At 50.2% G+C, this 13,019-nt stretch overlaps 1 protein-coding gene across 2 annotated transcripts in view; it reads right to left on the reverse strand.

Moving 5' to 3' along the window:
- The window catches only part of TNR (tenascin R), a 28,876-nt gene that overhangs the window by 14,994 nt on the left and 863 nt on the right, over positions 1-13,019 (reverse strand). For both annotated transcript variants that reach the window (XM_041420189.1, XM_041420188.1), the window contains exons 2-7: positions 10,192-10,668; positions 8,879-9,142; positions 7,945-8,060; positions 5,420-5,570; positions 2,467-2,736; positions 223-408 (exon numbers count right to left, since the gene is read on the reverse strand). In XM_041420189.1, coding sequence (XP_041276123.1) covers positions 223-408; positions 2,467-2,736; positions 5,420-5,570; positions 7,945-8,060; positions 8,879-9,142; positions 10,192-10,668 — 1,464 coding nt within the window. The remainder of the gene's footprint in view (positions 1-222; positions 409-2,466; positions 2,737-5,419; positions 5,571-7,944; positions 8,061-8,878; positions 9,143-10,191; positions 10,669-13,019) is intronic.

A 13,019-nucleotide genomic window follows, 5' to 3' on the forward strand; every position in this document is an offset into this window, starting at 1 on the left:
CCTGGACAGATCCTTGCTGCAGGTGCATTACTTGGAGGTGTACCCAGACCCACACAGGGGAAAACGAGCTCTATCCCAAGAAAACCTTCTCTCCAGTAAACAGCAAACTCCAAAACAACCTCAAACGTGTGCCAGCACAAGTGCACCTGAGTCTTGGTGCTGATTTGGGATCTCCTTTGCCCTACCTGCTGCAGAGGAGGAGGAGGAAGGGCGCACGCGTACCTGCGAGGGTGGCCCGGGTGGTGGGACCGGCGTGGCGCGGCACCAGGAGCTCGTGGTAGTGCTCCCCGGCCAGGGTGCTGTAGACCACCCTGTAGCTCTGTGCCTCGGCCTCGCTGTTGTCCCAGGCAAGCTCGAGGCTGGCGGGGCTCCGCGAGCCCACCCGCAGGTTCTTGGGAGCGTCGATCTCTGCGCAACACAAGGGAGAGAGGCACCGTCTCAGCGCTGGGAACGCGCCCCGCCGCCTCGCCTCGGCAGCGGAGCGGTGCCACTGTCATGTTTTCTGGAAAAATCCCCTTGCCCGGGATTTTCTCCTGGGAAGCTGAGAAGCCTCAGTTTCTCCCTGTTTTGCTGCTTTGGAATGAGGTCTGGAGATTGTTTTCCAACGTGTGAATTGTTTTTACTTAATGACCAATCACAGCCAGCTGTGTTGGACTCCAAGGAGTCAGTCACGAGTTTTCACTATCATTCTTGTTAAGCCTTCTGATGTATCCTTTCTCTATAGTTTAGTATAGTTTTAGTATAGCATAGTATCATATATCATATCAATCATATCATATCATATCTCAGCCTTCTGGGAACATGGAGTCAGATTCATCTCTTCTCTCATCCTAAAGACCACAGAGGGGTACCTGGGTGGGACATCCAGGAGGTCCCCTCCTCCTCAGAGCATGTCCTGGCAGGAAAGGCTGGAACATTTGCTCTCACCTCCTGCAGCACAGGCTGTGAGATGCCACCCAGGAGGGTGATGCAGATGCTGGGCACTCACAGCATCCTCAGTAAGCTGGCTTGGCAGCAAGTTCCATGTTATTTCAGAAAGAAAACCTTTTTCCCTCACATTAAAGTAAAAGAAACTGAGGCACTGTGAGTAAGAGAAAAAGGGCTCTGTAGTAGCCATGCATTGGCCTGGACTGCTCTTAGAAGAAAACCAAAGCAGCTTTACAGGCTCGTTCACACTCAGACACTGCCCAAAGGGTTTGTTTATTGGTGCTGCTTAGGCTGTGTACTGAATCTGCTCTGGTGTGCCCAATAAACCCCTCCAGTGAGCAACAGCTGGGGCTGGGCACCAGCGGACACTGGGTAATGGTGATGGACCTGAGTTTGGGGGGGGGGGGGTGCTTTTATGTTGCCTTTTAGAAATAAAGCAAGGAAGGCCAATGCAGCAAATCAGTTGGGGTAAGCATCTCATCTGAAATATTTATCTACAGAGATATATACACACACAATTCACGTACCACAGTTATTACAGTAGGAGCCTCGTATCCAGCAGTAATGTACATGACAATTTATATACCGTAAACCAGCACGGAAATACACGCTCTGACTCCTCCTTTATAGCATGGTAAATTAAATCCCTTAGCTATCTGCAGGCTTAACATTAATTAAAGTTTTACTGACCAGTTAGAGTGTTCAGAGAAGACATAAAATAACCATGTTTCTGGATGTGCTGGTTTCAGCTGCTTGACTGCTGATTCCTTGGTCAAGGCACCTGCCTTGGCTTATGATGCTGAGTGGGAGTGAATGTCCCCTTGAACTCAGACCTGGGCTGAGCATTTTGGTGCTTTTGAGAATTGTGCATTGAGCTATGGGTGCTCTTAAGGACGTAAACTGCTGAGTTCTGGAGTTCTAAGCTGTGGGTCTGAACGGGCACTGGAGCTGGTGGGGATATGTGTCCCAGGCAGCTTCAGCCTTGATACTGTAGCAAGACATGGACAAGATGGGGTTGGCTTGGGGTTTGTCATCTAAATATGGGGGGTTGAGTCCATCCATGCCTCACCACTGGCATATGGGATCACCTGGACTGCCCTGGGGACTATATGAGCATCTCTGTGGGGCACAGGGCATAAGGAGGACCTTTTGCACTGGACATTTAGTGGCTAAGCAGCCACTAGCAGTGGTGGGGCAGAGGGCAATTTTAGAGTGTGTATTTTAGGGTGAGCTGGATCATTTGCTCTGCCTGGCTCTCTGACAGGATGCAAGGCACCTGCATTCAGGTGTCAGCATTTACACCTGCATCTTAACCACTGTGTTTTTCATCCCACTTCTTCCTCCTAGCACACCACATTAAACCCCAGCTCACTCGTGCCAGGAGAAAAAGAGGTATCACTAACCCCAGACGCAAAAACCCCTCCATTTTCCCTCCTTGTTGCAGGACAGCCCATCTGCAAACGGCACCAAGCCACCTGCCCGTGCTTGCCGGAGGCTCAAAAATTCCCACCGCTTCTCCCAGCAAGGCCGGCTAGCTACCTGTGGTGAACTGGGCAAAGGCTGGCCGGCTCTCGTTGGCACCCCGGAGGGCGCTGACGGCGAGGTGGTAGCGGGCGCCGGGGCGCAGGGCCTGCAGGGAGTACTGGCTGAGGGGGGGCTGCAGGCGGAAGGTGGTCCTGCCGCCCTCCCCGTCCGCCAGCCCGTACTTCAGCAGGATGGCGTCCACCTTGGCGCGCGGCGGGGTCCACTCCACGAAGGCCACCGTGTCGGAGACGTCCCGCACCAGGATCTGCGTCGGGCCGTCAATGACTGCGGAGGAGCGGGGGGGAAACGGGCACCTGTTATTTTGGGAGAGTTGGAAGGGGAACGGTGGGAGGTTTGGGGACACCGAGCTTCAGGGATGCTTCAGGCTGACCTTCAAAGCACCTGTTGTTTTGGGAGAGTTGGATGGGGAAAGGTGGGAGGTTTGGGGACACCGAGCTTCAGGGATGCTTCAGGCTGACCTTTAAAGCGGCTGGAATTGGTATTTGGGGACAAGGGAGAGAGGTGGCATGGGCAAGAGGCGTGACCCTGACCCCAAGGTACTTATAGGGGGTGTGGTCCTCATAGCTGCCCAGACCCTTGTCCCAGTCTCCTGGCTCTTTCCGGAACCCTCTCCACTTTCTGCAGACACCAGAGCAGGACCCAGCAGCTCTCTCATTGGCACCCATTACAGCTATAATGCAACTCATGCCCTTCTCTTGAGCTGGTTGTCAAAAATGATTCCTCTTTGACTTTTTAAGGTGGCATTTCCCAGGATATAAACCTCCTATATCTAACTGCAACACTTTTTTTGCTTTTAGACAGTTGCTTGTAATTTTACATTGAAAAACACATAATTTTCCTTTGTGCCCAGCTATTCAAACTATCAAAAAAACTTTTATTGATGTTCTTCTATGCAATTTACTCTTTTCTGAGCTTTTCCATCACTGGCAAAATTTATCAGCAACAGTATTATGTCTTTTGAAAGGTGTTGACAACGTGTTAAATAACGTGGGGCCAAGGACAAGATCCAAGTGTTGAGAACTGAGGAATGTCTCTAGAAATGTTCCTGCTTTGATGCCAGCTCCTGGTTTGTCCTTAAACTGAGGAATCAGCTCATAAAGCTGCTGGTGTCTTGGCAGTGGGAAGAGAGGAGAAAATGCAACTGCTCTGGTGAATCTTCATAACTTGCTGGGTGTGGGGCTATGGTTGGTGTCCAAAAAAGCCTTTCAGATAAAAGGTTTTTAGAAAAATTCATACCAGGGATCTAGTGGGAGATCTTTTTGGACATTTCTGCTTGTTTGTTTGTTTGTTTTTTTGGCAGAGATTTGGGCCCTTCCTTCCTCCACACCCCCAACACTCAACCTTTGGACATCCTAGGCTCAAGCCTGGCTGATGGATGCTTTGCATCCAGCAGGACTTAACCACTACATGGATGGATGGATGGATGGATGGATGGATGGATGGATGGATGGATGGATGGATGGATGGAGCCAAGCCTTGCCACCACTCCTGTGCCATGACAGTGCTCATGCATGAAGCCTGCTGGGCAGCCTGTTTTATCACTTAGATGATCACAAGGTGGGTGAAAAAGCCCACTTTGGTTCTGCAGTTTAGACTATACCATATATACATATACCTGACATAGTGACAGTATATAATAAGGGTCTGCTGAATGCTGCACCTCAGGGTTGGAAGTTCTGGGGGACAAGCATGTGGGGGGGCATTAGAAAAGGACATGGAGGAATTTGGAGTAGTGAGGTGAGGTCTGTGGGCAAAACATCAGAGGTGGGAGCACAGCTGGCAGTCCCAGTGTTCAGGCAGGAGCTGGCTGTCCAGCTTGGCCAGGACCACGCCATGCATACCCTCAGTCTCCAACTGCTTCATGCTGTCCAGCCATCCAGGTGATCCACATCTGCTTAGCTCTGTGGCATAAACATGCCTCTGCTGCCTGATCCTGGCACAAGATGTTGAGGAAGAGCAAGGGGTGGTGGGGATAAAGCTCTGGGGGTGCTGCAGAGGAAGGCAGACGTGCCAGCACAGGGATGCCTTCACGGAGCACAGATTCCCGAGCGCACCGCTCCGCCTGCGCTCCCTGCAAAGGTCAGCCCTCGAGTTTGAAGTGCCAGCTTCTATCTTTGCTGACTTCCCAGGGAAAGGGAGTTTCTGGCTTGACCAGGAGATGTCTCTATTAAGCCACGTCGAGCTGAACGCGGAGGCAAAGCAGGAAAGGGCTGTGCTGGGGAACTCAGACCTGCAACAAGCTGCTGCTGTGGAGGGACCCTCCCTTCGCGCCCACCGCTGCCTCAATTAGCAGCACCTTATTACAACCCTCCGGCAGCTATTTAAGTGCTGTTTCCTCACGGAACAGCTCAGGTGGAGCTAGTAGACGTCTGCCTGGCTTTCAAGGCAGGCTGCAACACATCTGATGTGAAGAGCCTCTTCTCTCCCGTGAGCTCTGCCCATCGCTGCATCTCCTTCAGCAAGAAGACCCAGCTGAATTTTCTCTGATCTACAGGAAGGGCCAGTGAGTGAGCAAAAAAATTGGTTAGGAAGGGACATGCTGTTGCTCCTGGCTCCCTGCCCTGCTGCCTGATTTGCCTGAATAGGTGGGAATTGAGGGCATTTAGTGGCACAAAAGCGGATGGGAGTTTTAATCTGCTATATATGAGTAAGTAATACATTTGTAGATATGTTTCTTGAGGGCATCCAGCCTCCAAAATGTGAATTAGAAGAGAAGAATAATTTATCCAGATCTACAATAAAAGCAGAACTGAGTCTTCACTCCCAATCCCATTAACCTCACCACGGTTTCTGCACTCGTGACAATTTAGGAGAGAGAGGGACAAAATACTGCATGAAGAAGCTGTGGCTGCAATGTTTGCTGCAAGTTTCATCCCTGCCCATGGGACTTTATTTTTGGGACCGAGCCCTGGCACTGTTGTGCTGCCCCCAGGTGAGGCTCACTCACGGGTTGAGACGCTGTCGGAGGTGGGAGGGCTTCTGGCTTGTTCCTTCAGGGCCACCACGGTGACAGTGTACTCCTCCCCTGGCTTCAGCCCCGTCTGGTTGAAGGTGGTGACGGTGCTGGGGAGCTGGGCGATCACACCACCCTCGTTGTTCTGTCAGGGAATGAAACGAGCATTAACCCTCCCCCACCAAGTGGTGTTTTGGGGGGACTGCTGCACAAACAGGAGGTGCCCCCCACGTTGCATCCTTCCACAGCCCACTCTGCATCCCCAAATCACCTTGGCACACCCCACCATGGAGGGAGAAACCTGGGATGAAGTCACCCACCAAGTGTGCGGTACTCGTGTTGTTGGGCTGCAAAATGCTTCCCATCCCTCCTCCCTCCCCAGCTTCTGTATATTTGTGCCTCTGCTGTTCAGAAAGAGGAAAGATGATTAAACCAAAGCCTTGGCTAGACTTGTTTTCCCTGCTCTTCGGGTGCCAGGAGCCTTTTGTTGTTGGTGTATAGGTATGAAGCTGTGAGGTCTTTATTTTGCTGTCACCTGCTTTTTAGCCATCTTTAGTACACTCATTTATGCCTTGTGGTTTTGCCCTGAAAAACTGCAAGGCTTTAAACAACTGCACATGTCACCTTTCCTGCCAGTGCTCAGACAAAGGATCTTTTCTTGCTGCTGTCTTCACTAATAACATGCTAAACAAATCTTTGCACATAACTCTCAACTCATATTCATTCCTTTTCTCATTAAAGAGGAAACCTTCCATTTTAGCCATCAGTTACCATTTTACCTTTCCGAATTTTCTTTGCTAAATCTGTCTTCTCTTTGTCTTTTTCCCACCCCATTCCCAGTACAGGCAGCAGATGGGCAATCCTGCCTGACCCATCTTTTGTGGGGGTGAGAGCATCACAGAGACCATGGAAGGAGATGGAAAGAGCTCTGCAGGAAGCTGCAAGCATCCTCGCTGGGCTGCTGAGGACCAAATTAGCATTTCCTCACCCAGTTTTTGGGAAGACAGGGAGGTCAATTTTTCTCACAGAGGTTGTGATGCTGCAGTTATAACTCTGTTGTTTTTAGCCTTTGGGAATGGGTTTTGGGTTTGTCTGAGGTGTGGCAATGTTTCAGCATGTACCCAAGCAAGCGCTGCTTGCAGGGCAGTAAAGGACACAGCACCCCCTGCCTAATTTTAGGAGAAAAGGTGATGATGGAGACACAAGAGAGGCCAATTTTGGCAGCTGATGGGCAGGAACATGCCTGTGACTCTATGTCTTAACTGAAGAATTAGAGAACTTCAAACCCCAGTGAGCTACATTCCTTCCCTACCCAAGACCCTGCATCCAGGAACAGCCATCCTTTTGCATTTTGTCTGCCTCTAAAGGCAGATGTTTCCATGTATTTTTAAGTTTAGTCTTAAAAACAGAAAAAAGAACCAATGGTTTGCATTTATTTGCTTCAGGCAGAAGCTGTTGAGCTTAATTCCTAGTAATAGTGAAATGTTTGAAAGAGCTGTTTTTTCCTACCAAAAGCTTTTCTCTGATATTGCTACATTTTTCAGCTTTAATCCTCAATGATCACCTGATGGTGACTGCAAATTATTCCAGGGTCTGTACCTGCATTACATGAGCTTCAACTTCTGACACAATTTGCATGTGGATGTAGCCAATATCACATCAATAACCTCCCAGCAACTCTTTGGAAAGGAGAGAATTGAGTTATTTAAAGCAATTGAGCCCTTGCTTTGTGCTGTGCAATGATACTTCATAGTTAAGAGTATTTAAAACTTTGGGGCCAAATTCTGCAGTTCTCCACTGCCCAGAGCTGCCTTTGATTCCAGTGAAGGTTTTATGCAAGTGAAAACATCATAATTGAGCCCTTAATCAGCATTTCTTTCACTGCTGGGGCTTGAATACCCTTATAAAGAGGCTCAATGTACAATTGAAGCTATACTTATGCCTAAATGGTGTAGAAATTATGAATATAGATTAAATACTCGATGTACAATTTTTGTTGCTGTGCACAGAAAATACGGGGTATTTAGGGCAACATTTTTATCCTTTCATCTTTTTTGGCAAGATTTCTACCTGCTCGTCATTGCGATTAAAATTCCATGGCAGGAATTAACTGCGCGTGTGACTCGGGGGTGCTGAAGGTTGTTGTCTGAGAGCCAGCAGCTGCTCGCTCTGATCCAAGCTGCTTTGGGGAGCTTAATGTAGAGAGCAGGGCGAGGAGGAGGAGGAGAAAGACTCATAGCAAAGGAGATGGAAAGGAAAAAGAGGGTGCAACAACAAGAGGCAGTGAGGCTGGAAGGTTTCTTTTCCCATCGCTGGATTTTTTTTGGGAACATTTCTTTGACACAAAAACTGATGGGGAAATGCAGGCTGGCAGTGTCTGGGGAGTGTGATGTGCAGCACAGAAATGGCAAACACAGGCTGGGTATTTTGGGAAGGGGATAATTGGACATGGATTTTGGGTGCGCTCACTGGGTGCTGCCAGGATACACCCTGCAGTGCCATGGCTGTGGCAGCAGTACCTTGGGGATGAAGCTGATCTCCCAGCCGTCGAAGGGGAAGGAGAAGGGCTCCCACTGCACCTCTGCCGTTGTCTCTGTGATGGTCTTGAACTTCAGCCCCTGCGGTGTGGCGAGGTCTGGAAGGGAGCAGGGGTGGTGAGCAGAGCAGGGTGGGCGTGCACATGCTGCTGTGCCCACCCTGCTCCCTGCGGGTATTTTGTTATCTGGGCAACAAAAATAGGGAAACTTTTGGTATCTGTTAGCAAAATTCCTTTTTCCCCGCTCCACATGGGTTGGAGGGAAAAGAGGGAAGTGCCTAGACCTATGGACACTCAGGCATCATCCCACTGCATTATCGTGTGAACAGAGTGAATGCTAGGGTTGCAAAGGGGTGTCTGGATAGTTTCTGTTTTTCTCCTGCCCTCTGTATCCTCAGTCTCCAAGAAACCCCTCTGGAGGCTGGCATTACAGCCTGATACTCCTGTTTTCCTCTGTGCATCACAGTCCTGGTCAGGACTGTGTTTCTTCTGATGCACAGCAGCATTCCCTCTTGCTGCACTATCATGGGGAGTCATCACGGGGAATCATCTGTTCAGGCATGGGAGGAGAACCTGAGACTTCTGTGTTATATTGTAGTATTTTCTCTGAGGAAAAAAAAATGTAATGCTTTGGGCCACATTCTGGGGGCTTCAATCCAACTCTGGAAGCTTTTTCTTCTTTTTAGACATCCAGGTTTTCATCCAAACTGAGTCCTTCTGAAGAAGGTGGACACATTTCTTCCTTTCCTATATCCCTATACAGATACATTTTCTTTTTTTTTTTTTTTTTTTTTTTTTTTTTTTTTTTGGATGCTCAAGTTTCTGCTGCTAGAAATTTTTTATGTAAAAAGTGAGCCAGCTTGAGCACCCCCTCAGGATACATGGCCAGCAAGCGACAAGTGCAGGAGGATACTTACTAGTCATCACCTTGGAGGTAACGGGGATGCTGAAGGCGTCACTGATGACCGCATAGATGCTGACATTGTAGGCAACACCCGGCTCCAGATCCGTGATGGTGATGCTGCTCCAGTCCCCAGGCACCCTCTGCTGGAGCTGGGTGCCCCCTGGCACGGCGGGCTGGTAGGACACCACGTACTCGGTGGCTGCCCCGGGGCTGTCCCACGCCAGCTCGATGGAGCTGTCGCTGATCCCTGTCACCCGCATGTTCTCAGGAGGAGACACTGGTGGGAAGGGCAGAGGGATGGAGAGTGTCAGGGTGTTCATGGCTTGTTCTTCCACTCCTGTGGGAGGGTGTGTAGGTCTGCTGGTGGGCCATGGGCACGGGCTGGGGGTTATGTGCCAGCTGCGGCTGTCTGAACAGCTATAGCAAGGTAAAGGCTCAGGAGAACCTGTGGCACTAAAGGTTTAGCCCCCATGTTGGGATGTGTGGGAATTTATAAAATTAGAGGGTTTTGGGGAAATTGTAAAATATAGGTTTTAGAGACAGTTAGAATTGTGATTAGAGTTAAGTAGTAGCTATAAAATTGGTTAGTAGAAAAATTGTGTAAGAAGTAAGGATAAATAGAACAATGGTTTGGGTATTAGCATTTGTTTAGAATAATTTTTTAAGTTGTAGAAAAGTATATTTAGTAAGATATTAGGACGTTTTAAGCTTAATAATAGAGCTCTGTGTATTGTGTTTTAAGGCTTACAAACAGGTATTATATTCAAAATAAGCAAGCACTGTATGTGTGCTTATAGTGGTTGGATGGAACTACTGCCAATATGCTTTTGCCTTGTGTGATTGGTCAAAAAACTATTAAAGTAAGTAGTAACATTAAGTTTTTGGTTTGCTGCCTGGGATGTGAGCTGCTGGCATCTTCCCATTGTCATAACCATGTAATGAGGCTGGAAAATACAACAGCTCAAGACACGTTCCTAGCAGTCTCATCCTGTTTGTGATTTGTACACAGCTCTCGGCCAGCCACAGGATGACCCTCACTAGCCTTTTCCTCACCTCCCAAATTTTGTCACGGTGTCTTTGGGGACAGGGATAACAGGGAGGTAGGACACACTGAGGTCGCACGGGGCGGCTAAGTGCCTCTGTGCCAGGCACGCCTTTCTCCCAGGCTTCGCGGCGCTCCCGCTGAGGTCGCACAGGGCGGCCAAGTGACTCTCTGTGCCAGGCACGCCTTTCTCCCAGGCTTCGCGGCGCTCCCGTGCTACTCTGCGCACCTCGAAACCCTTGCTCACGCAAGACTCACGCCTGGCTCTGCTCACCCCCCTCTACCTGCCGAGCAGTCCTGCCCGTCGTAGCCTCCCTCGCAGACGCAGAGCCCGTCTCGGCAGACGCCGCGGCCGCTGCAGGCGCCGGGGCAGCGCGGCGCGGCGCAGTCGCGGCCGGCGAAGCCCTCCTGGCACACGCAGGTGCCGTTCTCGCAGCGGCCCCGGCCCGAGCAGTCGCGGGGGCAGCGCAGCTGGGAGCAGTCCTCCCCGGCGAAGCCCTCCTCGCACACGCACTCGCCGTCCACGCAGAGCCCGCGGGAGCCGCAGCCGGCGGGGCAGCGCAGCTGGGAGCAGTCCTCGCCCCCGTAGTCGTTGTCGCAGATGCACTGGCCCTCCAGGCACACGCCGCGGCTGGAGCAGCCCCCCGGGCAGCGCGGCTCCGAGCAGTTGCTGCCCGCCCAGCCCTCCATGCACACGCAGCTGCACGACTCCAGGCTGAAATTCCCGTGGCCGCTGCACTGCGGGATGTAATCCAGCTGCCCTGCAAGGATGCAGGACCGAGGGTCAGAACCCACCGCGTGGGAGGTGGAAAAAGGTCGGCTTTGGTCTCAGGTCAGCCCTCTGAAGGGCTGGAGAAAGGGGCAGGTGTGGGGCAAGGAGGGCATAGTTCTCCCTCCGAGAGTGCCCAGCTCTGGCAAACTGGTGGCTTTAGGGCTGAAAGGAGAAGAATTGGTGGGGTTGTGGTGGGGTTTGGGTGCATCTTTCCCTAGGGAGCAGTGGCCTCTGTAACTATGGGTGCCATCAGCCTTGTGATGGTGCAGGTGTTCCCTTTGGTTTCTCTCCAGCTCAGCACTCAGTTGATAGGAACTTTCCTAGACCTCTTACTGGAAAAAACCTTCCCTGGCCAAACCCTCTGCACCAGCCATGACTTCTCTGGTCTCACCTCTACCCACTTCTCCTTTTTATAGATGAGAGATCCCCAGCTGCTTTCTCTCTCTCCTATACGAAGTAGGTGTGTACCCAAAGACATCATCTTCATCCCTATCCTGGTGAGCCTGATTGGGACAGAACTGCTGGCTTTGGGCACAATGAGGTTGTGGAAAAGCAGGGACAGCACAAGGGCTCTGTGGCCAGCACCTCTAATGCCCCCTCTTTACCTGGCAGCCTTGCACAGGATGCTCTGGGGTGAGGAGGGATGATGGGGATGAAGGCACCAGTCACTGACACTGCTAACACTCCCCAGTTTTGCCCTAAAACAGAGCCACTGCTCCAGCAAAGGGTTTATCCCAGGCAGGCTAACTTTTCCTTGCTGATTTGTACTGCTTTTCCTCATGTGAAACAAGGAAGAACAGAAACCCCTTTTGTGCCTCTTCTAAACCGTGGGAAACCTTTGCACCCCAAAGACCCCCAAGCCCCAGGACTGTCCCCAGCTAAATTTTCCATCCTAGCTGACCTTTCCAAGCAGCTTTTCCAGTGGGGGGATGTAGCAGATGCACGTGTAAAAGCAGCTCAGTTACATGCTGTGCCAGACAGACACATTTGGGTTACTTTGCAGGACAATTCCCATCCAAACTGCAAGCACTGGGAATGCCAGTCAGGATCTCTTCAGATCTCAGCCTCTAGTTGAGTTATCAAAAGATAAGAGAGGATGCTTGTTAAGTGTGCTGGAGAAAAGAGATTTTTCCTCAGGGAAATTGCCTTGGGTGGTGGGGTAGGTATCCTGATTCCTTTGCAGTGCAGTGAATTGAAAGCAACTCTGGTAAAAAGAAATGAAATTACTCCAGTTTTAGCTCAGCACATCTGTGATGGGAGTGGGGACTCCACCAAGCAATGAATATTTAATGGGACTGTCTATGCATGTTGCAAGTAACCCAAATAGGCCCATCAGAGTTTCAAATTAATTTCTTTAAAACAGGTTTTTCCCCTAGCATTTCCTACGTGATTTTAACCCTCACTTTGCACAGAGTGGTGTTTCCTGTTTTGTCTTAGTTATTAATGCAGCTGATGGATGTGGCATTGGGAGGGATGTGGGCTGAAGCCATGGCTGGGAACACATTGACTTCCACTGGCCACATGATAGATGCCAGCCCAAGCCACCCTGCTGTGTGCCCATCCTTGTTTCTCCCTCCCTGACCAGCACATCTTTGGTGGAACTCTTGACCTGAGGATTGATTGCACCCATTTCATTTTATTGTGTCCTACACACAGAGGTGTTGGGGTACCACTGGAAAAATCACACTAATAGCTGCAAAACTTTAAAATAAAAAAAAATGCAGTGAGTATTGGGGGTACAAGGGTTGGTTTTAATTTCTCTTCCTTTCTGTTGCTGTTCTTGGTGTGAAAAGCAGGTTTCCCCTGGAAAGATGCCCTGTGTGTTTCTCCTTGCTCAGTGTTTTCTTCCCTGCAAGGAGCCCTGCTGTGCTGCAGCCACGAGCAGGGCTGGGCTGCATTTGGGATGGATGCCCTTTGGGACAGCCCCTCTTCCTTGAGACAAGGAAAACTATCAGTATGCCTGCTCCTGGACCATGGAAATGCAGCTGCCAGCCCAAACTTTCCTGGCCCATCTCATTTCAGCTGAGTGCTGCTTGCCTGACCCTGAGGGACAGCTGAGGTGAAACAAGGGGCTGCCTTTAATGGAGTAACCCTAATGGGACCTCTTGAAGGTCTCCACAAAAGCACATCTTTTTATTCAGATGGAGTATCATGTTGATAGTTTTGTGCCTTTTTAAATTTATTTTTTAGGTTTTGTTTGCTTATTTCATGTATGTTTTTGTATTTCTTAATAATTTTTTTTTAACTCAGCTTTTCAGATGTGTTCACTCTCCCTGCAGAGAAGATGAAGGGGCTTATTGCCAGCTGCCTTCAGCCCAGGGACAGCTTAGGAGAGCAGTA

This window comes from Onychostruthus taczanowskii, unplaced genomic scaffold (genome assembly GCF_017590055.1).
Source record: "Onychostruthus taczanowskii isolate IOZ18803 unplaced genomic scaffold, ASM1759005v1 scaffold63, whole genome shotgun sequence".
Classification (NCBI taxonomy): Eukaryota; Metazoa; Chordata; class Aves; order Passeriformes; family Passeridae; genus Onychostruthus; species Onychostruthus taczanowskii.